At 44.7% G+C, this 27,343-nt stretch overlaps 2 protein-coding genes and 1 pseudogene across 20 annotated transcripts in view; 2 read left to right on the plus strand and 1 right to left on the minus strand.

Moving 5' to 3' along the window:
- Window positions 1–18,025, plus strand: part of LOC139387873 (protein NDRG4-like) — a 39,921-nt gene extending 21,896 nt beyond the window's left edge. For 4 of the 19 annotated variants that reach the window (XM_071134728.1, XM_071134227.1, XM_071134317.1 and 1 more), the window contains 14 exons: window positions 4,128–4,233; window positions 7,475–7,595; window positions 9,440–9,502; window positions 9,866–9,926; window positions 10,039–10,125; window positions 10,318–10,374; window positions 10,539–10,642; window positions 10,760–10,816; window positions 10,983–11,034; window positions 12,647–12,694; window positions 12,873–12,908; window positions 13,268–13,319; window positions 13,659–13,697; window positions 14,933–18,025. In XM_071134728.1, coding sequence (XP_070990829.1) covers window positions 4,128–4,233; window positions 7,475–7,595; window positions 9,440–9,502; window positions 9,866–9,926; window positions 10,039–10,125; window positions 10,318–10,374; window positions 10,539–10,642; window positions 10,760–10,816; window positions 10,983–11,034; window positions 12,647–12,694; window positions 12,873–12,908; window positions 13,268–13,319; window positions 13,659–13,697; window positions 14,933–15,081 — 1,032 coding nt within the window. In that variant the 3' untranslated portion in view covers window positions 15,082–18,025. Of the gene's footprint in view, window positions 1–1,713; window positions 1,984–4,127; window positions 4,234–4,338; window positions 4,348–7,474; window positions 7,596–9,439; window positions 9,503–9,865; window positions 9,927–10,038; window positions 10,126–10,317; window positions 10,375–10,538; window positions 10,643–10,759; window positions 10,817–10,982; window positions 11,035–12,646; window positions 12,695–12,872; window positions 12,909–13,267; window positions 13,320–13,658; window positions 13,698–14,932 lie in introns of those variants that run through there. The other 15 variants (XM_071135002.1, XM_071134486.1, XM_071134568.1 and 12 more) reach the window with 11 other exon arrangements.
- On the minus strand, window positions 18,018–20,571 carry LOC139387814 (olfactomedin-4-like). The gene is made up of 5 exons (XM_071134093.1): window positions 20,415–20,571; window positions 20,145–20,264; window positions 19,495–19,713; window positions 19,108–19,261; window positions 18,018–18,997 (listed from the first exon to the last, which is right to left on the minus strand). Exons 1-5 carry the CDS (start codon window positions 20,472–20,474, stop codon window positions 18,165–18,167), a joined length of 1,386 nt encoding a protein of 461 aa, XP_070990194.1. The 5' UTR covers window positions 20,475–20,571; the 3' UTR covers window positions 18,018–18,164.
- A 5-nt stretch (window positions 20,572–20,576) lies between these two features.
- Window positions 20,577–25,659, plus strand: LOC139364464 (olfactomedin-like; annotated as a pseudogene).
- The last annotated feature ends 1,684 nt before the right edge of the window (window positions 25,660–27,343 follow it).

Genomic DNA, 27,343 nt, shown 5'->3' on the forward strand with positions numbered 1-27,343 from the left:
GATTCTTCTCTAGATTAATCTCTCTCTAGGTGATTTCTTATTTATGGAAGGTTTAGAAATCGCTTCCTTTCATGTGGTTGTAGAATATAACTGCTCTTTTCAGGATTTTGATAATTAGTGGGTATCATCCTTATTCTGCTCTGCATGCATTGTTGGGTGTTTTACATTGTACACGTAATATGTTTTTGCAGAATTCTACACGCAGAGTCTCAATTTGGTGCTTGTACCATTTTGTGAATTATAGGTTGGTGAGCGGCCACAGACCTCACAACCATAAATGGCAATGGGTTCTATTACTGTTTCAAGTATTTTTAGCTAGATCCTAATTGGGATGTCGAATTTTATGTTCCTTTTAATGGCGTAGCGAGCCCTTCTTGCCTTGTCTCTCAGATCGTTCACAGCTTTGTGGAAGTTACCTGTGGTGCTGATGTTCAGGCCGAGGTATGTATGGCTTTTTGTGTGCTCTTGGGCAACGGTTGTCTAGATGGAAATTGAATTTGTGTTCCTGGCAACTGGATCTTTTTTTGGAACACCATTTCCTGTCAGGGCCCAAGTCTGACATAATCTGTGGAGAAGATCTAGGTGCTGTTGTAGACCCCCCCCCCCCCCCCCCCCCCCCCCCACACACACACACACACCTCCACTCTCTATCTGTTAAATGCTTTGCATATATCAGCAGGCCTCAAGTTGTATCACAAAGTTGTTGAGTGTATAGTGCCATGTAGCTCAGTTGGTAGAGTGTTGCTCTTGTAACGCAAGGGTTGTGGATTTGATTCCCACTGGGGACCATTACGAAAATGTATGCAGTCACTACTGTAAGTCGCTCTGGATTAAAGCTCAAATGTAAATGTTTGTATGTGTGTTTTTCTGAGGGTGTCCTTGCATGTGTGTGTGATGACAGTGCATATGATTATGGGTGAGAGAACGAGGTTGTGTATTTAATGAAGACTGGAAATGTTGAGTCAGCCGGGGAGTGGGTTAATCCCTCTCTTCCGCAGAAAAGGGGGACCGAGCTAGAAAGAGACATGGAGAGTTTACAGTTGAGTCAGCTTGCTAAGTTCTCTGTACACAGGAAAGGCGGATACCGACGAGAGAAAGAACAAATGGATGTTGTGGAGAATATGGACAATGGCTGCTGGTGTGAATAAATGTAACCTACAGCAGAGAGAGCCACTGCTGCCATATTGATCTGTAGTCAGCACTGTTCCATTATCCCCTGCTTTCTGAGTAGACGCACGCACATACAGTACTCTGCTCCGCTCTACTGGTGACCTATGGCCACTTACTGTCCCATCAATGTCCCATTACACAGAGGCATTGATGAGCCTACTGGCTGCTGCTGCTGCACAGAGACAGAAAGAGACGGCACTGTTCTCTGTTTAATTTTTATATGTAAAAATAAATCTCACTGCATGCTAAGCATTTGTTTATGCATTACCGCCCATGACTGTTAAGGAGCGATAAGAGGGATGGGAAAGGAAAGGAGACAGGTAGGACAGGGTTAATGAGAGAGAGAGGGAGATAAGCCATCTTCTCCTGAAACAGAGCAATGGTGCTGATGAGAGAGCAAAACAAGAGCACAGCAGTGAACCTGCTGTGACTGACAGAGCAGCCAACCAATCATGTGCAGAGAGGCAGCACTGGCAGCGAATAGGCTTGAGTTCGGCACGCCCTCATGGTGGGGTTTATAAGGTGTCGGGGGAAGAGAGGGGGCACAGCACTGCAGCGCTCAGCCCCATAGCAGGACGAGGCTAGACGAGACAAGACGAGACAAAGAGACCACCAGCAGAATCCCCCAGCAGGCTCTGCTCTAAAGCCAGGACCTAGTCCCACTACAGGAGAGGACTGGCTCTGTCTGTTTGTCTGTCTGTCTGTCTCGTCTCCACTGGCTGCTCCTCCTCCTCCTCCTGCCATTCTTCCTCCTCTTTCTCCTCCACCACTGAGCACGCTTACTGAGGCACCATGCCTGAATGCTGGGACGGGGTGAGTGACAGTATAATGTATCTACAGGTTTATACTGAGTGACTGCTTGAGTGTGTTCAATGTTCCTGCCGGTGCGTGGATGACTCGGCATATTTTGGTTGATAGAGTGAGGATATTTTGATGAAGGGGAAGTGAATCCACTACCATAGTATGTCTTCATGAATAAACACCTTTGTTCATGGATATGTATGTCATACACACCTCTTACCTTGTTCATGTTCTCATATCATGTTTATACCTTATCAAGATAACTAGCTACATCTATGATGTACCCTGCTGTTGTAATACTCTGGAATAAATAACTAGCTACATCTATGATGTACCCTGCTGTTGTAATACTCTGGAATAAATAACTAGCTACATCTATGATGTACCCTGCTGTTGTAATACTCTGGAATAATTCATTAGCTATCTATGATGTACCCTGCTGTTGTAATACTCTGGAATAAATAACTAGCTACATCTATGATGTACCCTGCTGTTGTAATACTCTGGAATAAATAACTAGCTACATCTATGATGTACCCTGCTGTTGTAATACTCTGGAATAAATAACTAGCTACATCTATGATGTACCCTGCTGTTGTAATACTCTGGAATAAATAACTAGCTACATCTATGATGTACCCTGCTGTTGTAATACTCTGGAATAATTAACTAGCTAAATCTACATCGACAGCTATGTCTCTCTGACCTTGGGAGCCAGAAGGAAGGGAGTGAGAGAGGAAGATGAGAGGGAGGGACTGAGAGAAGAAGTGAGCGAGAGAGGAAGATGAGTGAGAGAGAAAGGGAGCACGGAAGGGACTGAGAGAGGAAGGGATGGAGGGAGTGTTTGCAGTATGTGATACAGGCGCTGTTTTTACCTGCAGTCTATTGTTCCCCACCGAGGTGGTCTTTGTCTATGATATTTCAGACAGGAAGCCATACAAAAAATACCAAATAATTTTTACCTATTCTATCAACCCCTATTATACTGCAGTCGTGTATTGCATAATCTTTAGCGCCCGATATGACCTTGTTGACCTACATTGTATCTGTCAATCGTTCACGTAAGCAATTCATGTTCAACAAAGACAAAAGAGACAACAGATATTACAGGTGATTAACTGTACCGCAGAGCCTGCAAATGTATAGCTTCACTGCAGAATACTGTCAGATATATTGGGTGCCAGAATGTTGCGTGGTTAGGGTGCACTTTCCGTGACAGACTATGTCTGCATCCTTAATGGCCCCCTGTTCCTTATTTAGTGCACTACTTCTGACCAGGGCCCATAGAGCTCTTGTCAAAAGTATATAGGGAATAGGATGCCATTTTGGACGTTTCACTACACTGCCCTCAAGAAATCAAGAAATGTCAGAACAAATGCAGTTAACACCCTGAATAACACTGTATCAGTCATCCACACGCAGTCTATGAGTATATACACCGAAAATATACACTAAGAATGATATGTACAGCAGTAGATATATTCACTAGGTCAAGAATCCAGTGTATAAATACACGGTGTGTACAAACAGTGGAACAAAAATGCAATGTACAGACATATTAGAATGAGCTATGTGGAGAATCCAGTATATAAACAGTATAAAAGAAACAGGAAGTGTCCAGTGTTTAATGTCTCTATATACATGGGACAGGAGCATTGGCTGTGTGAGTATGCTGGTACAGTATGCGTGTGTGTTTGTGAGTATGGGCATATGGGTGTGTGACTGTATATGTGAGTACAGGAGTCTGTGTGCGTATGAGGCGTGTGTGTGTGTGAGCTTGTGTGTGTGTGTGAGCTTGTGTGTGTGTTTTGTGTGAGTGACTGTGTGGGAGTATGCTGCACAGAATGTCCCCCCCCCCCCTCACCAGAGCAGAATATTATACACAGAGTGTGGACCAGACATGTCTTTGCAGTACTCTATATACACCGTGTTGTCAGTCATCTCTATCAGCATTCCCATGTGAATCCATAAAGCTTTTATGTTGATCAGAGGCAGACAGTTGAGTATGCAGCCTATTATATCAGTCATAGTTATTGGGTGATAGTAACTCTCTATGCTCATCAGTGAACCCACGATTGTCTGTCTGAAGGTACAGTATGTCTCTGTGAGTGTAAATCTATACATTCCCATTAGAAATAAGCATTTGTATGTTTCAGGAACATGACATTGAGACTCCTTATGGGATGCTTCATGTGGTGATCCGTGGTGCACCCAAAGGAAACAAGCCTGCCATCCTCACCTACCACGATGTTGGGCTTAACCGTGAGTACACATTGGCCCTCTATCTGTGTGTGTGTGTGTGTGTGTGTGCGTGTGCGTGCGTGTGCGTGTGTGTGTGTCTGTGTTTTGTGGGTGTGCTCCATGTTGGGCTTAACCGTGAGTACACATTGTCCCTCTAACTGTGTGTGTGTGTGTGTGTGTGTGTGTGTGTGTGTGTGTGTGTGTGTGTGTGTGTGTGTGTGTGTGTGTGTGTGTGTGTGTGTGTGTGTGTGTGTGTGCCTGCGTGTTTTGTGGGTGTGCCTGCGTGTTTTGTGGGTGTGCTCCATGTGTGTGTGATCATGTCTGTGTTGCACCATCATCAGTCACGCGACAGTGACCTGCAGCTGGTTCCAGGAAGCTTCACTCCACACTTCCTCAGAGTGTTGTTCATGGTGTGACCTGGCAGAGATATCTGTGGAGCTGTCAGCCTGTTATCTGAGGTGATAATGGGACTCCATTCTGGGAGCTATATCATTCCCTGACAGCCATCCAGCCAGCCCACTGCAGAGTGCAGACAGACAGTATGAATCTCTCTCTAGGTCTATTAGTGTACTGTACCAAACGAGTCTGCGTACGCACAGCAGTGTTCTAGAATATTGGACCATTGGCATTCTTACTTTTCAAAGTGAAAAGCTCAAGCAATTTCTCCAACAATCAACACATTGAAATGAATAGAGGACTGGTACCAGAGACGCGTTGGTTTGGAATTGTAGGGAGGTGCATGTTCGTGCTGTATGTCTCCCGCAACAGAATGTCTGTTACTACCTCCCAACAGAGCCTGCTCGTTTGCTCCTCTAATTGGTGGATGGGGACAACTTTTTAATGTTGCTGCAGTTTGCAGGATGTCGTGTCAGGGGTCAGAATGACTCATAGACACTAAACACAATATTTCTTCTACATTACAACAAAATGACATTACCAGTTAACTGCAATTTGAAATACGTTCCCACAAAAGATCCAGTGTGTCTATTGAAATTGCCAACACAACCTGAACAAGATAACACTGTCTGTCAGAGTAGTCCATAATTCAATAAAGGAGTGGATCATTAAATGATGATGGAGAGAGAAAAAGAGGAAGAGCAACAGAAAGGGAGGGAGAAATGTAGGTCAGAAAAACATCCCTATCATACAGTGTTAAAGCGAGGGGAGGGACGGAGGGCAGGAAGGCAGGCAGGGTGGGGTTGTTGTTGGGGGATGATCAGCATTGCGGCGCTGTAGATCAGCTGCTCTACTGCCTGCCTCCTTCCCTCTGCAGTTGCAGCTGGGGGTATTAGTATGCACTGCCAGGAACCACAACGCTGCAGCCTGATTCAGTCTACACAGACACAGGAGGGGGGGGGAGAACAGAGGAGAGAAGGATACAGAATAGAGGAGACACTGGCCTATATATGGCTCTGTTGCTCCTGTACTGTGTCCTTCTGCTGTGTTGGGGAGGAGATGGGTCAAGTTTCCACAGGGAGACAATACGCCTGTGGAAGATGAAGACTAATGGTCTTCTATTGCTGAGTGGGCAAATCAGAATCACCTCGCTGCCATTGCTGCCAGATAAATTCAATAGCACAGAACACATTAGCTTCATCACATTTAAGCTTTTTAATTTCTGTCCGGTTATTGGTTAATTAGCCTGTGTAATGATGTTTGTTGGTTTTTGATGAGATGGCATTGATGTCTCAGTGTTTTTATCACCTTCTTAGCTCCATGGAGTAGAACAGTGCTGTTTTTGACTGACTCACCACAAACAGAAGACAAGAAGGACATCAGCGGTGGTGGGAGGGGGGAAACAGAGTTGTTGGTATCAGAGTTGTTGATATAAGAGTTGTTTACATAAGAGTTGTTGATATAAGAGTTGTTGATATCAGAGTTGTTGATATCAGAGTTGTTGATATACGAGTTGTTGATGTCAGAGTTGTTGATATACGAGTTGTTGATATACGAGTTGTTTATATACGAGTTGTTGATGTCAGAGTTGTTGATATACGAGTTGTTGTTAAGTTGATGTCAGAGTTGTTGATATACGAGTTGTTGATGTCAGAGTTGTTGATATAACAGTTGTTGATTTAAGAGTTGTTGATGTCAGAGTTGTTGATGTCAGAGTTGTTGATGTCAGAGTTATTGATATCAGAGTTGTTGATATACGAGTTGTTGATATACGAGTTGTTTATATACGAGTTGTTGATGTCAGAGTTGTTGATATACGAGTTGTTGATATACGAGTTGTTTATATACGAGTTGTTGATGTCAGAGTTGTTGATATACGAGTTGTTGATATACGAGGTGTTTATATACGAGTTGTTGATGTCAGAGTTGTTGATATAAGAGTTGTTGATTTAAGAGTTGTTGATGTCAGAGTTGTTGATGTCAGAGTTGTTGATATCAGAGTTGTTGATATACGAGTTGTTGATATACGAGTTGTTTATATACGAGTTGTTGATGTCAGAGTTGTTGATGTCAGAGTTGTTGATGTCAGAGTTGTTGATATACGAGTTGTTTATATACGAGTTGTTGATGTCAGAGTTGTTGATGTCAAAGTTGTTGATGTCAGAGTTGTTGATATACGAGTTGTTTATATACGAGTTGTTGATGTCAGAGTTGTTGATGTCAGAGTTGTTGATATAAGAGTTGTTGATTTAAGAGTTGTTGATGTCAGAGTTGTTGATGTCAGAGTTGTTGATATAAGAGTTGTTGATGTCAGAGTTGTTGATATAAGAGTTGTTGATATACGAGTTGTTTATATACGAGTTGTTGATGTCAGAGTTGTTGATGTCAGAGTTGTTGAAATCAGAGTTGTTGATATACGAGTTGTTTATATACGAGTTGTTGATGTCAGAGATGTTGTCAGAGTTGTTGAAATCAGAGTTGTTGATATAAGAGTTGTTGAAATCAGAGTTGTTGATATAAGAGTTGTTGATATCAGAGTTGTTGATATAAGAGTTGTTGATATCAGAGTTGTTGATACGGTTGCAGATTTTAAGAGGTACTATATAAATGTTAAATGTCTCAGTTTAAGTGCAGCATATCAAAATAGATTGGTTTATATTTACTCTGACTTACTGGAAGATGTCTCAAGCATTCAGATGATGATGGTGGAATGAGTCCCAGTGAAACCTGATTGCCCATTCTTTCATACCTGTCACATCTATTCTCCCTGTCAATGGCACAGATGGCCACCTTCAAGGTTCTCTCTCTTTAGTGCATATTTCATGTGTTTCGCCTCTCTGTCTCTCCCTGTCTCTGCCCTCCACAGACAAGCTGTGCTTCAACAGCTTCTTCCACAATGAGGACATGCAGGAGATCACCAAGCACTTTGTGGTGTGTCATGTGGATGCTCCTGGACAGCAGATTGGAGCCTCTCAGATGCCACAGGGGTAATATATAGTACCTCCACATTCACATGCACACACGTTAGACACACAGACACACACGTTAGACACACAGACACACACGTTAGACACACAGACACACACGTTAGACACACAGACACACACGTTAGACACACAGACACACACGTTAGACAAACAGACACACACGTTAGACACACAGACACACACGTTAGACACACAGACACACACGTTAGACACACAGACACACACGTTAGACACACAGACACACACGTTAGACACAGACACACACGTTAGACACACAGACACACACATTAGACACACAGACACACACGTTAGACACACAGACACACATGTTAGACAAACAGACACACACGTTAGACACACAAACACACACGTTAGACACACAGACACACACGTTAGACACAGACACACACGTTAGACACACAGACACACACGTTAGACACACAGACACACACGTTAGACACACAGACACACAGACACACACGTTAGACACACAGACACACACGTTAGACACACAGACACACAGACACACACGTTAGACACACAGACACACACGTTAGACACACAGACACACAGACACACATGTTAGACACACAGACACACACGTTAGACACAGACACACACGTTAGACACACAGACACACACGTTAGACACAGACACACACGTTAGACACACAGACACACACGTTAGACACACAGACACACACGTTAGACACACAGACACACACGTTAGACACACAGACACACACGTTAGACAAACAGACACACACGTTAGACACACAGACACACACGTTAGACACACAGACACACACGTTAGACACACAGACACACACGTTAGACACACAGACACACACGTTAGACACAGACACACACGTTAGACACACAGACACACACGTTAGACACTCAGACACACAAGTTAGACACACAGACACACACGTTAGACACAGACACACACGTTAGACACACAGACACACACGTTAGACACACAGACACACACGTTAGACACACAGACACACACGTTAGACACACAGACACACACGTTAGACACACAGACACACACGTTAGACACACAGACACACACGTTAGACACACAGACACACACGTTAGACACACAGACACACAGACACACACGTTAGACACACAAACACACACGTTAGACACACAGACACACACGTTAGACACAGACACACACGTTAGACACACAGACACACACGTTAGACACACAGACAAACAGACACACACGTTAGACACACAAACACACACGTTAGACACACAGACACACACGTTAGACACAGACACACACGTTAGACACACAGACACACACGTTAGACACACAGACACACACGTTAGACACACAGACACACAGACACACACGTTAGACACACAGACACACACGTTAGACACACAGACACACAGACACACACGTTAGACACACAGACACACACGTTAGACACACAGACACACAGACACACAGACACACACGTTAGACACACAGACACACAGACACACAGACACACACGTTAGACACACAGACACACACGTTAGACACACAGACACACACGTTAGACACACACGTTAGACACACAGACACACACGTTAGACACACAGACACACACGTTAGACACACACGTTAGACACACAGACACACAGGTTAGACACACAGACACACACGTTAGACACACAGACACACACGTTAGACACACAGACACACAGGTATGCATGTTTCCTTACACCTCCGTTGTTGTATTGTATTGACTGGAATATACATATAGACAATCATTTCTACAGTGATGTGTCTCTCTGCCATGTCACTGTTAAACTAAAGGTCTTCACCTCACCTCTCCACAGGTACCAGTACCCCACCATGGACCAGCTGGCAGGCATGCTGCCCAGCGTAGTGCAGCACTTTGGGTGAGTGGGCCTCCCCTTCCTTTCTCTCCTAGTAAACGGTACATTCATCATCCATACACTCTTAGACAAAAGGGTTCCAAAAGGGTTATTCTGCTGTCCCCATAGGAGAACCCTTTTTGCTTCCATGTAGAACCCTCTGTGTAAAGGGTTCTACATGGAACTCAAAAGGGTTCTACCTGGAACCAAAAGGGTTCCACCTGGAACCAGAAAGTGTTATTCAGAGGGTTCTTCTATGGGGACAGCAGAATAACCCTTTTAAGTTTTAGATTGCACCTTTTTTTCTAAGAGTGTATAGTTGAACTTTGAATGAATTAATACAACTGATAAACCTTTAAAGTAATTCAAACCATTCTAATTTTCCAGATTCAAGAGCATTTTGGGCATTGGAGTTGGAGCAGGCGCCTACATCCTGGCCAAATTTGCTGTAAGTTATTCCCTGTTGTTGTTCTTTGCTTGTCCATATATTTCATATTTGTGTTGCCTGATGATCCCAGGTGTATCTAACATAACAGACCCCTGCTCTGCTCTGTCCTCAGCTGATCTTCCCTGATCTGGTGGAGGGCCTGGTGCTGCTCAACATCGACCCCAACGGGAAGGGCTGGATCGACTGGGCCACTGGCAAGGTAGCAGACACTGCACCTCTGTGGAAAACACGTAAACATAGTTACCTTTAAAACAGCCATTTTATCCCAACTATCAAAATGGCTGCTCTTGTTGCAATGGGTGCAAGGAAATAATATCTCTCTGTCATCCTCCCTCCCCTCTCTCTCTTTCTCTGTCTCCCCCCCCCCCCCCCCCCCTCTCCCTCTCTCCAGCTGTCTGGTTTCACCAGTGCTCTTCCAGACACTGTGCTGCCCCACCTCTTTAGCCAGGTGAGTCTCAGTCTAGATAAATCATTACCCACCTACAACAGTTTGTGGCAACACATGGTACTGCATACAACAACAACACTAGCCTACGGGGTTTTTATGCTCATAAACCTTTCAGAGACACCAGTCTCTCAGTCTACCTGTGTTAATAGTTGATGGTTGCACAGGAGGAGCTGATGAACAACACAGAGCTGGTCCAGAGCTATCGTCAACAGATCAACAACACTGTCAACCAGGTCAACCTGCAGCTCTTCTGGAACATGTACAACAGGTAACACACACAAACACAAACTTCAGACTGTGTGTGTGTGTGTGGCAGATGGGAAGAGTTCTATATTCTGTGAGAGAATGTAAGCAGTGTGTCCCACAGTTTTCTTCTCCTTCTCAGCCGTAGGGATCTGGAGATGAACCGCACCGGGACCATCATCAATGCCAAGACCCTGAAGTGAGTCTCTCTACTACACTAGACAATTCTCCATGGTCCTTCATGTCATTGGCGAATAGTGTTTAAGTACCCTTATCATTCATAACAGGTTACTTGGGATTTGCCATGTTTACTGTTTGTGTACATGTGTTTGTGTTGTTTGCTGATCTGTGCTCTGTGTTTCTAGGTGCCCCGTCATGCTGGTTGTTGGTGACAACGCTCCAGCTGAGGAGGGAGTGGTGAGTCCTCTTCCTTCTATACCTTCTCTCCATTTCTATCTCTTCTTTCTCTACCACCTACTTCCTCCCCTCTCTGTCTCATCTCCCTCACTCCCTGTCTCATCTCCCTCACTCCCTGTCTCATCTCCCTCACTCCCTGTCTCATCTCCCTCACTCCCTGTCTCATCTCCCTCACTCCCTATCTCACCTCCCTCACTCCCTGTCTCATCTCCCTCACTCCCTGTCTCACCTCCCTCACTCCCTGTCTCATCTCCCTCACTCCCTGTCTCATCTCCCTCACTCCCAATCTCACCTCCCTCACTCCCTGTCTCATCTCCCTCACTCCCTGTCTCGTCTCCCTCACTCCCTGTCTCATCTCCCTCACTCCCTGTCTCATCTCCCTCACTCCCTGTCTCACCTCCCTCCCCGCCTACCTGCCCTCCTGCACCCTCCCCTGCTGTTTATGATATCCCGCCCTGCCTGCACCCCCTTAATCCCCTCCCTCTATGTGGCTCTGTTCTGCACTTGGCATGCTGAGAGGTAAATGTTTGCCCTCACTGAGAGAAACAAAAGTAGGTCAGTAAATTGAGGAAAGATGTAGTGATGGGAGGAGGGGATGGGAAGGGGAGAGGAGTAGAATGACAGGTTATACAACCTAGTTAGTTAGGGAGGGTGGGCGGAAGGTCGGGAGGGTGGGATACCAAAAACAAAAGGAGGGGGTGGGGTGGGGTGAGGGAGAGTGAGAGAGAGATATGAAGACAGAGATATGACAGATGGAGGTCACTTTAATATTTGATGCTATTTGGTGTGAAGCACCCTGCTGCTCATTTCATCTGGAGAGGGAGAGAGAGAGAGAGAGAGGGAGAGTGAGAGAGAGATATGAAGACAGAGATATGACAGATGGAGGTCACTTTAATATTTGATGCTATTTGGTGCACCCTGCTGCTCATTTCATCTGGAGAGGGAGAGAGAGAGAGAGAGAGAGAGAGTGAGAGAGAGAGAGTGAGAGAGAGAGAGAGAGAGAGAGAGAGAGAGAGAGAGAGAGAGAGAGAGAGAGAGAGAGAGAGAGAGAGAGAGAGAAACAGAGAGAGAAACAGAGAGAGAAACAGAGAGAGAAACAGAGAGAGAGAGCGACACAGGGAGAGAAACAGAGAGAGGGAGAGAGAGAGAGAGATTAAAAACAGATGGAGGTCACTTTAATATTTCATGCGATTTGATGTGAAGAACCCTGCTGCTCATTTCATCTTGAGCGAGAGAGAGGGAGAGGAGAGGGAGAGGGAGAAAGAGGATAGAGGATAGAGGGTTAGGGACCTGTTTTGACCTAGAAAGCCATCTCTCAATTTCTTTGTTATTGTTCTGAGAGATGGGTGTGTGCCAGCACACATCTGTACACACCCCTGGCTGTGACTTCGTAGCCTCAAATGTGTGTTGGAATGACTCATCACTGCAGCAGACTGCATTATCTGGGTCATCCCTCCCTCCCCACTCCCCCGCCTCCCTCCAAGCGTCTCTTCCATTCACAACATCTACATCCCTGAAATCCTATTGATTTCAAGTTTTCTTTTTTATCTGAGAACATTAATATCCAAGCAACTTGGCCCTCGTCGTTTAATATGTTGTTGTTTTTCTCAAGGTCGAATGCAATTCCAAACTTGACCCAACCAACACCACCTTCTTAAAGGTATGAGCTGCAAAGTAATGTTGAAGATTATTCATCTTTATTGGACTGTCTATATTGATTCAAATCATTCATTAATGAGTTAATTCATTGTATTTTACATGCTGTAGTTTGTTAAACCATTTGAAATAAAGATTTAATATATGACTAACTCTGGTTCTGTTCCTGTTCTCACCTTCAGATGGCTGACTCTGGTGGACTCCCTCAGCTCACACAGGTCAGAACACTGCCTTCAGATGGCTCTTCGCATCTTCTCATTTAACATTCAAATACTCCTTCCTCTCTGCCCCACCTCCATTTCCCCTTTACTTCCTCTAGTTTCTCTTCTGACACAACTCTCAGATGACCCCTAACTTAGTCTTTAAAACGCCCCTCAACCTCTACATGGTGCCTCCCTATAACCCTCTACAGACCCTCAAGTTCCTTTTTTCTAAAATGTTCTGCCACCATGAGAGGGTTGTCTCTATAGGACTCACCACATCACTCCTCAGAGGTCATTGACCTCATCTGGGGTCAGGGTTTCACAGAGTCTAAGGAGGTCAAGTTTCTTACAGTATTCTCCTTGTTGTTTTATAGCCTGGAAAACTGTCCGAAGCATTCAAGTACTTCCTCCAGGGGATGGGCTACAGTAAGTATCTAGAACAGGATTCTAATTATTTGTCACATATGAGTGAGTGTATGAGACTGTGTGTATGTGGGTTTGTGGTCTCTCAGAAACTAGGCATCACTACCTTGATTGAGTTTATCTCTCCATACTGTACCTTAGAAATACATTGTTCTTCCCCCTTGTGTGTTTTAATCCTCTGTTTAGACACTGTCTGTATGTTGCGTTGTTCTGAATGTGAGATCGTGTTCTGACTTTGTTGTGAATATGTTGTGAATACAGTATGTTGTTTGGTTTGGTGTGATGTCTATTGCAGGGACCTGTTGTGTTAATCTTGCCCTCTGTTTTCCTGACTTCTCTCAGTTGCGTATGTGAAGGATCGGAGGTTGAGTGGTGGGCCAGGTACTTCCTGTTTGCTGTTCACCTCTGACCTCTGACCTCCTCTCTTTTTCCCCTACATGTGCAGTGATGATGCTCTGATCACATATCTGCCTTTTGACTTATTATAAAATGTTCTTTGTTTTAGCGCTTGATTTCTGGTCTTTGGCAATCTTAAAGATTTTATTACATTTTGTATTTATTTTCTAAATGCGTTTTTCCTCAGCCTAAGGAAAAATATGCTATTGCTACTTTTTTTCCCATCCCTGCCATTGCATTCCCTATCTTGCTCTTTGCATGGCATACAGCTATTTATGATCCAGTGTTGAACACTCATTGGCACATTGTAGTGTCCAAGTGAAGCAACTTTTTTTTTTTTAAATTAGCATGGAAACGACTAGGATAGAACTTGTCATATTTTAAATGGAGAATTATAGCCAATAGGCATGTTTTGAAGTACCTGCCTTTACTGCAGCTAAATGCTATGAGCATGTGCACTGGGATTATGTGCCTCAATGGAAAACATACCATGAGACAGAGCTCCCAACGTGTTACAACTGCTACTTCCCAAGTTGAAGATTTTTGGTAATTGTTACGCAAGGTTCATGTTTTCCATGCAATAAAATGGTCATAGCTCTACTCTAAGACAATTGCAAAATCTTGCAGGAGGGGGAGCTGACGGAGATCAACTCCTCTGCGGCTTTCAGACTTTCCTCACAGTCCCACTGCATGGTCCTGCTGTACTGTAGCAGGGGGAATGTGTCTGCATGCAGAGTTGCAGGCACATGTTGATGGCTTTACAGAAACTCTCAAGCATCCATAGCTAGCAGGAATGTTTGTTACAGCTAGCTGCCTTGCCGCACTAGCGGCTTGGGTGTTACTTTTCAGTTTACACATTGGCATGTTGTCCCATTACTCCCAGTGGTTAGCTCATATTGACTTAGCTTTGCCATTGTTTAAATGCAAATATTGTCTTCCCCACTTTTGTTCTTTCTTTCTCTCTCTCCCTCCATCCATCCACCCCCCCTCTCTCTCTTTCTCTCATTCTCTCCCATTCTCTCTCCTTCTCCCTCTCTCTCTCTCTCTCTCTCTCTCTCTCTCTCCCCCCTCCCTCTCTCTCTCTCTCTCTCTCTCTCTCTCTCTCTCTCTCTCTCTCTCTCTCTCTCTCTCTCTTTCTCTCATTCTCTCCCATTCTCTCTCCTTCTCCCTCTCTCTCTCTCTCTCTCTCTCCCCCCCCCCCCCCTCTCTCTTTCTCTCAGTGCCCTCTGCCAGTATGACCCGTCTGGCCCGCTCCCGGACAGCCTCCCTCACCAGTGGCAGCTCCATTGAGAGTTCTCGTATCCGGGGTTTTACACACTCTGACAGCAATGAGGGCCAGGTCAGCCACACCATGGAAGTGTCTTGCTGAACCCCCACAGACAGACGTGGGTTGTGGATAGGGACGGAGAGAGAGAGAGAGAGAGAGAGAGAGAGAGAGAGAGAGAGAGAGAGAGAGAGAGAGAGAGAGAGAGAGAGAGAGAGAGAGAGAGAGAGAGAGAGAGAGTTTCTACTTTTAAATGGTAGAGGATGTCTTCTCTATCTATCTCTCTATGTCTTTGTTGTAGTAGTACCCCAAATCCCTCAGTATTTGACCACTTCTGTCACCTCCTCCCCTCATTGTAAAAACTGACACCAACGTATTACTCTTTCCCTTAAACTTTGGAAGCAGTTTTACTTTTGTGTGTCATTTGTGTTTTACTCAGTGTCTTCTCCCCCCTTTGCCTTTTCCCTGCTCCCCTTGCCCTAAACCTGCCCCAACCTCCTTCCACTCAGACCATGAGCCCCATCTGCCCCCTGGCACCCCTCCACTCAGACCATGAGCCCCATCTGCCCCCTGGCACCCCTCCACTCAGGTCCCTCCCACACTCATCCGCTTGTCTGATGACAATCTCTGTGAGGTGATCAATGATGGTAGTTAAGTGGGTTGTATGTAGTCAGTGAAGGTAGTTTGTCATTGGAGAGAAGACATGCTTGCAAGAGGACATTTTGTTGTAGTTGGTACTATTCATCCTATTTGTCTTGAACGATAGGACAGCAGAGATTATGGGCCTTTGTCTGGGAGGTCCCAGATTTGACAGAAAGCAGCACACAACCTATTATATTTTAGAGAGTTTTGCATCACACTGTGGATATGCCTCTCTACCTGAAGGATGCATCTGTGTCACAGGCACTAGTATTCCCACTCCACATCCCCTGCCATGTGGTTTTCCCAGGGATTGTCATACAGAAGCATAAATGAACGTAGTGTGATTCTATATACCCTATAGCCACTAGTAGGAGCATCCATTCCTATATAGTTAGTGTGGCCACGGTCATCTCCACCTCCCCAACATGGAAGTGGTTCTGCTGGGGATCGGTTCTTAGTGGTCTCCCAAATGACAATCACATTTTGACCCAAACCAAACCAGACCTAGGAGCCAAGGCAGAACCCGTTACATCTGAGATGTTCTTCTCTCATGTCAGCACCACAAGACAGGACTACAGCTGGCCTCTCCTTCTACAGCACTCAGCCCCACACAAAGAATATACCAAAGCTACACACACACACTTACCTATGAGGGCTGGGCTCTGTAAGGGAACCGAGCCAAAGTATATTGGCACTTATTGACACACAGTAGCACAAAACACACGCGTGCCCACACAAACGCATGCATACACGCAAACACACTGTCAATGTGTCATCACAAAACAAATGTTATTGTATTTACATCCATACCCATGCATAACTTACACAGAGAATCAATATCCTAACATCCCACAGACCTCTTTTTTCACAATGCTATTAAGCTGGAATACTGGTCGTTGTGACTGGAGACACTAGGTGTGTGCTGCTAGCTGCTGAGATGGACTACCCATTGAGTCAGGCTAGTCCTTTGAGGAACTGGGGTCCTTGACAATTTGCACTGTAATAATTTTCTACATTTGATTTGCATTCCTTATTTTCAGTAACAACTGCTCCCTGTCATCTATTTGAATGTCAATCTCTCTGTTTCCCCCAACAGGGGTGAAGTGGGATAACTACTACCGCAGGGGTGCTTCCTGGGACTGTCTGTAAGGGGCAGGGCTTTTTTGGAGCCCATTGCTCCAAGCTCGGAATGTAGGGCAACACCCACCCCCAACCACCTCTAACCACCCCCAACCACCCCCAACCACCCCCAACCACCTCCAACCACCCCCAACAACCCCCAACCACCCCCAACCACCTCCAACCACCCCGAACCACCTCCAACCACCCCCAACCACCCCCAACCACCTCCAACCACCCCCAACCACCCCCAACCACCCCCAACCACCTCCAACCAAAACCACAAGCTTGCCCGCCCCTCACAGACACATCCAGTCGCCCCAAAAGGGCTATCAGCTGAGGTCACTTTTCTGTTCATAGTGCTGCCTAGCAACAGTGTACCAATGTGCAAGGGACCCCAGGGGGGCTGCAGCGAAGATTGTAGGAAAGAGCAGAGATTCTATCTGGATGAATGAGGCATTTTCATTTGTGAAGATGCAGAGTGTGAGAGCGAAGGGTCTACAAAATGTTCTGAAAAGGGGATAATAGAGGGGTGATTAAACGTGTAAATTGGGCTTTGGTGAGAGGATATTAGGACTAGTCAGAACAACAAACACTCCTTTCTACTCCTCCAATCTGTTTTCATGCACCGGAGTGTGATATTCAACGTTGTTGCCATGCATTTTCTCTCTGTAAGACTACTGTCGCTGTCAGCTCTGTGCCGACCTGATTCTGCCCCCTTCCTCAGTCTCAAACATACTGCCTAGGGGGCCCTGAATGTAATTTGTCCCTTTGAAATGCTGTACAGTATAGTCAAAGTGCCCCCTTCCACCCACCCACCGCCATTACCCCCTAGGGCTTGTACCTGCTAACCTGACCACCCTACACCCCAACTCCTTCCACGTCTTCCCTGCGCTGTAGATACTCACTGTTTTTAGAGCAGGTTAACTGAAAGAGGACTCCAACGCTATTGTATTGTGACACATTCCGCATTTTGGTTCCTCTTTCCTTGAGTTCCTCTTTTTATAGAACAATAGAATGGAGTTATCTGTGGTATTACTGGTCCTCGTGTATTATCATTACTATAGTATTATTGATTGATTTATATTGAGGAAAAAGTTGTTTTCTGACTGTTTCGTTTCGCAGGAGTCTCCCAGCATTGTTTCTGTTCACAGAGATAGTAGGGTTGAATCTTACCTGCTTCGTCATAAAATGTGAAATGTAAAGTTGAAATATATGTACTGTAAGTGGTCTCTGTCCATGTATTGAACATGTAATGAAAACAAATAAAAAACTGTCAGTATAGTCACATGTTTAATCAATGCATTTCTTTGCAACACTGGTTTTATAAAAATGATTGACAATGTGTTTTACTCTTGCTTCCACTGATGCTGGAGGTGGTAAAGATCTGCACACAACAGAATACACACTGTCAAGTTGTATAAAGTTTACCCAAAATGAACCTTGTAGGAAACAACCATCGAATCACTGTAGGCATACAGCATGTGGTCAACGGGGCTGTAGTTGAGGGACTGGATGTTGGTGGACATCTTCTTGATCTCCATACCGATGTCATAACGCTCCCGGCCGCTCACAGTATCAAAGGAGTAGAAGATCTCCTCTGCTTCCTTACTCAGGTACCGCGTGGCGTAGAGCACACCGCACGCCATAAAGGTGTTGGTCACAGCACGCTTATGAGCTGAAGTGGTCCAGGTCCGGCCCAGGGTGGGAGGACTGTCAGGGATCACCTCAGCGAGGACCAGGTTACCAAAGTTATCAGGGGTGCTGTAGATCACCCAGACACCAGACTCATCAGTAGCCAGGTCCATGTCAGTGTAACCATAACAAGCATCCAGATGGCAGAAGTTGAACTTGCTGTTGAACCCAGTACCTTTGGGCAGGCCCACGGTAGTGACTGTTTTTGCTGTGATGTTGAAGCGGCAGACAGCGTCCTTGTTGTAGCAGTTGTAGTAGAGGGCGTCCCCATACATTACAACATTAGGCCCCTGGATGGTGTTGGTGGTGGGGTTGGAGGAGTGAATCGCCACAGTGCCTGGAACACTGACCCCCACAACCAGAGAGCTCAGGCTGCTATAAAGTCTCACAAAGTTAGAGAAGACATTGCTTGAAGTCAAAGGCACTATCCAAAACCAGCTCTCCTTCCCTGCAGCAGGTTTGGGGTCACGACCCCAGGAGCCATAAGCATATGAGGCACCATATTCAGTGACTGAATATGTGTTGGGACCAGTCACGCTCCGGAGGTGTCCCAGGGGACAGTTTCCTACATGAGACACAGAATGAACATGATGACAGTGACACCAGAGTATCAAAAAACTCTTCAAATGCAGAAGGTTTTAGATTTGCTGTGGGAGAAGGCATGAGAAGACGAACCAGGTGCAGGTTCAGGGGGTGGGGCAGTAGGATGGTGGCCGTTCTGGCACTGGTCCAAGTCCCTCCTCAGACGTTTGTTAACCTCCTTTCCCCTGACCACCTGCATGTTGTCAAATTTCTCCAGCTTCCCCATCTCTTCTTTGAGCTCCTGCAGCTGGGAAGAAGAGCACCTGATCATTCCTCAACACATATAATCAAACTGAGCATTGACACTTCTCTACAACACCTCTAAACTCATACTGTATATGGTAGTCATACATGTTCATACAGTATATGATCTAACTATAATGCATTTTTAATCCGATGCGGCATGACCATTGCTAAGGTAAAGTATTTCAGGCAACTTCTTGAGTAAAATAGAGTTTGATCTCCAGTAAGGCTCCTTACCTGTTCAGCAGTGTCTGTGTTGAGGCGTTGGTGGCTGTGAGTGGTACTGTTGAGTTTGGCGATGAGGTTCTGGATCTCCGACAGTTCATTCTCTATGACCTGAAGAGACACCGTCCCATACAGATCCCCATCGTCCTCCTGCTCCAGCACTGACACATCAGCCTCCAGCTGGGGTAGACGCCTCTTCAGACCCAGCAACAGACCCTCCACCTCTATAGTCTACAGGTGAACAGGAGATACACTCTTTGGAAAAAAAGGTACTGTGTAGAATCTAAAAGGGTTCTTTGGCTGTCCCCACAGGAGAACCCTTTGAAGAACCCTTGTTAGTTCCAGATAGAACCCTTTTGGTTCAAAGTAGAACTGTTTGGGGTTCCATGTAGAACCCTTTCCACAGCATGGAACCAAACATGGTTTTACCTGGAACCAAAAAGGCTTCTCATTTGGGGATAGCAGAATGACCCTTTTATAGGGAACATCCAATATTACTTGATTTACTTTTATACACAATGAAATGTGAAATATCTGCTTATTCTTATTTGATTCACAATGAAATTATGTGAAATATCAGAGATCTGTTTCTCACTATTTGTAGTAATTGTTTTAGAGAAAGTGGGAATTTAGAAATGGGATTTTCGAAGCATGTCTCTTACCTGCTGTGGAGTGATGTTTTTAGTGCACTTTGAGGCACTGTTCTCTACAGTCTGCAGCTTGTCATGAGGGAAGGGGCGCTCAGAGTTCTTCAGGTCACACACACAGTCACTGGGCGAAGACTGGGAGAAATGAGAGAGCAAACAATATTATAGTACACATCTGCAGAACAATATTGACATTTATTTTTGTAAAGATTTTGCTGATGCTTATTGTTCCTACATGTCATATAGAAAACATGTATTCTGGGCTGAGCAGGACAGTGTCCTTACCTGAGGGAAGATGGAGACAAGACCAGTGAACATCAATGTGAACACCAGAGAGGACTTCATGTTTGGCCAGAGGACAGTGTGGATGTGGGACCTGTTGCTCTAAGAACCATGTAAATATGCAAGGGGATCTGTGACTCTCTCTTGTGCAATACGCCACAAGGCATGTGGTGGGTGGTGCTGAGGAGAATAACGGTAAGAGAAGAAAAATAGGGAAGAAAAAATGATGAGAATTTCATTTTTGGAGTATGTCTTGTGTGTGGTAAGGAAGAAATCAGGAACGGAAACTAAACATGTTTGTGTGACATGACAGCTACTTCTGTTCAAGAAGACAACAGGAGAGATGATAACCTAAACCTGATTATTCAAGAGCTTAACATAACTTACTCTCAGTTCCACTGTTTGCCACACTTGGTTTGTGCAATTAAATGATGGGCTCTTCAGTGCGGGCCGTTCTACTGCCAGTGTTCGTCTGTGGAGATTGGATGGCTGTGTGCTCGATTGTATGCACCTGTCAGCACCTGTCAGCAACGGGGTGTCCACATACTTTGCCTTCCATAAAATGAAGAATGCCTGTCCCATCAATCCCATCTGATCTTTGGAGATGACAGATTCTAGCTATACACTTTAGTGATTAGCTTTATGTCTAGGTTCAGTAGAGATGTGAGGCCATAAGAGCCATTTTAGTGTTAAAGGAGTATCACTTTTAGAATATGAGGTAGTAGTGGGGTTAGCTTATCTGGAAACCATCTGGGGCTAAGGCCTTTCCCACTACACAAGACACATAATGCTTGGGTGATTGCATTACTTGAGAATGTTTCCTCAAACTCTGCATCCAGCTCAGAATCACTGTAGATATGCTGGTGTTTAAATGTATCCACAATGCACAGCATGTTTCATACCATAATTTTGGTGAAATGTGGATCTCAGCAAAGCTGGTTGTGCAGTAAGGGAAATGTGAATTGCACAGAGGTAAAAATATAGAACATTGTTCCCGTCACTGATTCCACCACAAACCCAGCACATGTCCATATTTTGGTTTGATGGTTTCATAACCTCTGAATTTACATAGACGGAACTGCCTTCTACAGCAAAAATATTAACATCTGTGAATGTGTGTGTGCTTACAATGTTGTTCCTTTTCATTTCAGTGTGCCATGGGAACTATAATGCTGCAGTTCTACTCTTTGTCCACACTGCCTGTCTACTGTTTTATGTTTCCTATCTCATCTAATACATTTTTTAAACTTCCACAGGTTTATGTTCATTGTTACTAAAGAACCTCAAATGTTCTTATTCTTACGTGCCATGTATTACTTATTTCTAAAGGATTGATAGTGTTTTTTGTTGATGTAGATGTTTTTATTTGGGTGTATGCAAATAGAATAGCATGCTTTTCTCTGCATACTGTGCATGTGTACACAAAGGGTAATGGTGATGACCAGCACATCCCTGGCCTCCAACAGGATGACTTGTATTCATGCCAGGTGAACACACTAGGCCCAGGTTCTCCAACAGGACCCAAGCAATTCTGAAAGTACATGCAATTTTTGCATGTGTTCCATTGCAAACTGTCATAAACATAAAGCTCTCGGCTACTAGTGCAAGCCTCTCTACACTGGCTTCCTGTTAAGGCTAGGGCTGATTTCAAGGTTTTACTGCTAAGCTACAAAGCATTACATGGGCGTGCTCCTACCTATCTTTACGATTTGGTCCTGCCGTACATGCGTACTTGTACGCTATGGTCACAAGACACAGGAATCCTTACTGTTCCTAGAATTTCTAAGCAAACAGCTGGAGGCAGGGCTTTCTCCTATAGAGCCCCATTTTTATGGAATGGTCTGCCAATCCATGTGAGAGACGCAGACTCGGTCTCAACCTTTAAGTCTTTATTGAAGACTCATCTCTTCAGTAAGTCCTGTGATTGAGTGTAGTCTGGCCCAGGAGTGTGAAGGGGAACGAAAAGGCACTGGAGCAACGAACCGCCCTTGCTGTCTCTGCCTGGCCAGTTCCCCTCTCTCCACTGGGATTCTCTGCCTCTAACCTTATTACAGGGGCTGAGTCACTGGCTTACTGGTGCTCTTCCATGCCATCCCTAGGAGGGGTGTGTCACTTGAGTGGGTTGAGTCAACCCCCCTTGGGTTATGCTGTGGGGGAGATCTTCATGGGCTATACTCGGCCTTGTCTCAGGATGGTAAGTTGGTGGTTGAAGATATCCCTCTAGTGGTGTGGGGGCTGTGCTTTGGTAAAGTGGGTGGGATTATAACCTGCCTGTTTGGCCCTGTCCTGGGGTATCGTTTGACGGGGCCACAGTATCTCCCGACCCTTCCTGTCTCAGCCTCCAGTATTTATGCTGCAATAGTTTATGTGTCGGGGGGTTAGGGTCAGTCTGTTATATCTGGAGTATTTCTCCTGTCTTATCCGGTGTCCTGTGTGAATTTAAGTATGCTCTCTCTAACTCTCGCTCTCTTTTTTCTCTTTCTCTTTTTCTCTATTTCTTTCTTTCTCTCTCTCTCTCGGAGGACCTGAGTCCTAGGACCATGCCTCAGGACTACCTGGCCTGATGACTCCTTGCTGCCCCCAGTCCACCTGGCCGTGCTGCTGCTCCAGTTGAACTGTTCTGCCTGCGTCTATGGAACCCTGACCTGTTCACCGGATGTGCTACCTTGTCCCAGACCTGCTGTTTTCAACTCTCTAGAGACAGCATGAGCTGTAGAGATACTCTGAATGTTCGGCTATGAAAAGCCAACTGACATTTACTCCTGAGGTGCTGACCTGTTACACCCTCGACAACCACTGTGATTATCATTATTTGACCCTGCTGGTCATCTATGAACATCTGAACATCTTGGCCATGTTCTGTTATAATCTCCACCCGGCACAGCCAGAAGAGGACTGGCCACCCCTCATAGCCTGGTTCCTCTCTAGGTTTCTTCCTAGGTTCTGGCCTTTCTAGGGAGTTTTTCCTAGCCACCGTGCTTCTACACCTGCATTGCTTGCTGTTTGTGGTTTTAGGCTGTCACGTTGTGACATCAGCTGATGTAAGAAGGGCTTTATAAATACATTTGATTGTTACTATCCAATCAAAGCCACTTTGACATGATCCCACTCTGCAGCAGTAGGCCTAACAGGAACATTGCTAGACCGATTCCTCTCTTTCTAAATGTTCAACTAAAGGGGAAATACACAAAAAAATCTAAAACATTATTATTTCTTACCTCAAAATTGGTATTCTGATGTGATTTAAGCATTGGCATGGACTCAGAACACCCATTTACATTGTTTATCTATTAATAACCATAATATTGAGAGTAAAAAAACAGAATAATTTTTTTTTTAATAGGACAGCAAAATTGACACAGAAAACAGAATTCCAGAAAATACAAATGATAATTTTATGGGGCGCCTTATAGTTTATTAACCATTGTTTTGATATGCATGTTAACAGAAAACACATATCTTGTACACCAAGGACCCGGGGAAGAGTTGCTGGGTCAAAGAATGTGCATATTTGAAAGATATTTTAAAAATAGTAGCTTGCGATGTGTATTTCTTTAAAAAAAAACAAGTATCTCTCATGCTAGAAAAGGTTGGAGACCCCAGGTCTAGGCGTTCCCTGGCCTGGAGTTCGACGGGGTTATGCATCTGGTGCAGGACTGCGGAGACTTCCTGCAAAAACATCAGGCACTGGTAAGGTGTGTCATGGTGGGTTAGGTGTGTCACAGTGGGCTAGGTGTTTTACAGTGGGCTATGATTATGTTCTGACATGGTTTCCTGTTCCATAAACAACATAACCATGGACATATGATCAAAATCAAAACAACGTTTTGCGGTAATCAGTGTGCATTTTAAGTTGATTGATATTTTATATTTCTCAACTGATTGTTAGGTGATGCTTTCCAACGAGAGGCGTCCTCAGATCCAGGCCACTATTGAGAACATGACTGCTAGCCAGGAGCCGTACCAGTACCTGAACGACCAGGGTCTGTACACCTCCCTGCACCTGCGTCAGCTAGCCAAGGAACTGAGGGAGCTGGAGGCTTCATACACCAAAACAAGCCAAGTGATCAGACTCAAAAATGGACCAAAGAGGTACATACAGTATAGTTCATTTTATTACATGTCATCTTTGGACAATCTTTTTTTGTACGATTTTATTTGACCTTTTATAAACAATACAAAACATTCACATCATACAAACATCAACTACATGACACCTGCCCAGACCCACTAGACCACACCCCTGTCTCCAGCTCCCGCATCACTTTCCGCCACAAAGCCTCAAACTGCACCATTTTGTTTTTCTCTCCGTCACCCACACAGTTTACATTTTTACATAAAGCATTTGACCTTTCCATTGCATTAACAACGGAGGATTGGTTGATTTCCAGTTTTTTCAGTATGCTTTTTTTTAAGATCTTGGACCAATCTAACACATTATATCAACACCAACCCTGCCTCTCAACCTAAAATTATATAGATTTATTACAACATGTAATACAATCTAGCCGAAGCAGTTATCAATGCATCTCAGATGGGTAAGAAATGAGAGCTTGCAAAGGCCTTTCTCTGGGTACTCTAATGTGTCATGTGCTAATAATGTCTCTTCACTGTGTGTCTCCCAGATCGATACGGTGTGTAAGGAGATAGATACTGTAGGATCAAACACCTTTAACATGAAGATGGTGAAAGAAAAGTGCAGCTTTCTGAAGAATGGCATGGAGTCCTGTAGGACAATCTCAGATCAGTTCATAAATGAGTGTAAATGTGTGTTTTTGAGAGACAGCTCAGATACCTTAGGCCAGCATTTCCCAAACTCGGTCCACACCCCAAAGACCAGGAGGTTAGTGAGGACTTCTACTATATTCAGCCCCTTGTGAACGGCCACAGACTGGGGAACATCGTTCGCCGTTACAGCCCCTATGACAACTTCATGACCTCTAAGAACCACGAGGATGTGTCCGTGGCACCGTCCCTCAGCCTTGCTAATTCCATCCAGGGCTTCGGCACCGTGGCATGGTGAGGCAGTGTTCTATAACTGCTGCGACTCCGCTGAGCTGGCCCACTATGACCTACAGGCCAAGGTCACAAGTCGTCTGAAGATACCTGACGTCGGCTACAACAACCAGTTCCCCTACTGCTACTACAACTGTAAAGACTGGACCGACATCGACTTTGCTGCTGATGAGACTGGGTTATCTACAGCACTACTGTGGCCTTGGTGCTGAGCCAGCTAGACAGTTCCTAATATTCTGTACACTCAATGTAGAAACAGTGTGTGTGCTGTTTTCTGCTTATCTTTATAATGTTGACTTCTTCCTAAATAAATTAAATCACAACGATGTTAAATAAGGGTTGGCTAGAATTAGATTTGAAATGTCTTGAAGTGCTATAAACATGATAAACACACTGAATTGGGCTCTAAATGATTTAATTCAGTCAGGCATTCATTTTTATTTCCTCAAAGCTACTGAGGTAGACATACAGTGCAGCACAATAGTCTGAATTAAATATGGTTAAATTACACACAGGCACACACACACACACACATACGTACACACAAACGACCTGTGTAGCCTTGAAGTATCCATAATAGTGCTCTTGTTTCCTGCAAAAAAAATATTTAAATTTTAAAACTAGTTATGAGCCCTTTGTCCAAAATAGAAAGTAATATTTCAATAACTTTGTTCTGTAAATATTGTACCAGAATCTTCTTAGGCTTGACTCCATTTACAGCTTCAATCTCCTACATCTCTGCATCCAATGACAGGCCTAAAGGACTGGGAGGTGAGCTGATAGGTTCACAGAGAGATTCTGGGTCATTCTGGTCAGAATCATCTAAAAACAGAACACCCTTATAGCAAAGTAATACTGTTTAATGTCACATTCAAACATTGGTATACAGTAATGCATAAAAACTGCTTCTCAGTAACCAATATCAGTAACCTAGTATGTCAGCAGAGGGTGCTGGAGGAACTAATAACAGGGAACAAAAGAACACACATTAAAACATGTATTCAAAGCAAATCACCTGCCTCTCTAGGAGCTGTCGTGTCTTCCTTAGTTTATACTCCAACAACTGCTGTTCTATACACATAAACAGAACACATGAATGAATACCTTATAATTCTATACAGAATTGTGGATAAGTCTGATCACAACTACCGTAAGTAGGGCCTGACATGACAGACACACACTACTGTGGCCAAGAAACCAATGTGAAACAGACATACTCTGTGCAGTCGCTCTCTCTCCTTGTCCAACTCATTGTTTAGGGTGTCCACTTCCCTCCTCTGTAGCTCCGACTGAATGTGTTAACACAGATGTATTGAATGCACAGTTATCTAGCAGGGCTTTATATTCCATAAAATATCCTCTTATGGCTGGTTACTCTCACCTGTTCTCTAAGGGTCTTGACCTCTCTGACCAGCCTTGTCACACACACTGCCTGCTGCTGGTAGGCTGCCAAGGCCTTGGTTCTCCTGACAGAGATAAAGACACAACAATTAGCATCTGACAGGGCACAACCCTGACAAGCATGGCACATCGTAATGTGTGGTCTTATGTTATGATGACACTCTCTCAGAGAAACATTTTTATTTTTTTATTTTACGAGGCAGGTCAATTAAGCTCAAAGTACGGCCTGGCACAAGGCAAAAAAAAAGCCAGTAATAATACTGAGACATTTCTGTGTAACCTATGTGTTACTTTATATACTCTCTGCTCTAATAAACAATGTTAACCAGGGGTGGTCTGTATGAGCACAGCGGGAGAGCACCATGCTGTGTGCTCAACTCACGCCATCTCCACCTCCAGCTCGAGTTCCAGCAGCATCAAGGAAAACCCTGGGTTACGTCTCTTTGACTCTGAAGAACGAGAGGAAAACCCTGGGTTACGTCTCTCTGACTCTGAAGAACGAGAGGAGAGAGGAC

Source organism: Oncorhynchus clarkii, chromosome 1 (assembly GCF_045791955.1).
Source record: "Oncorhynchus clarkii lewisi isolate Uvic-CL-2024 chromosome 1, UVic_Ocla_1.0, whole genome shotgun sequence".
Classification (NCBI taxonomy): Eukaryota; Metazoa; Chordata; class Actinopteri; order Salmoniformes; family Salmonidae; genus Oncorhynchus; species Oncorhynchus clarkii.

Coding starts and splice junctions, on each gene's coding strand:
- LOC139387814 (XM_071134093.1), bottom strand. CDS start 20,474: ATGAAGTCCTCTCTGGTGTTCACATTGATGTTCACTGGTCTTGTCTCC. Junction 20,265..20,414: donor TTGTCTCCATCTTCCCTCAG/GTAAGGACACTG, acceptor CATTTCTCCCAG/TCTTCGCCCAGTGACTGTGT. Junction 18,998..19,107: donor ACCCCCTGAACCTGCACCTG/GTTCGTCTTCTC, acceptor TGTCTCATGTAG/GAAACTGTCCCCTGGGACAC.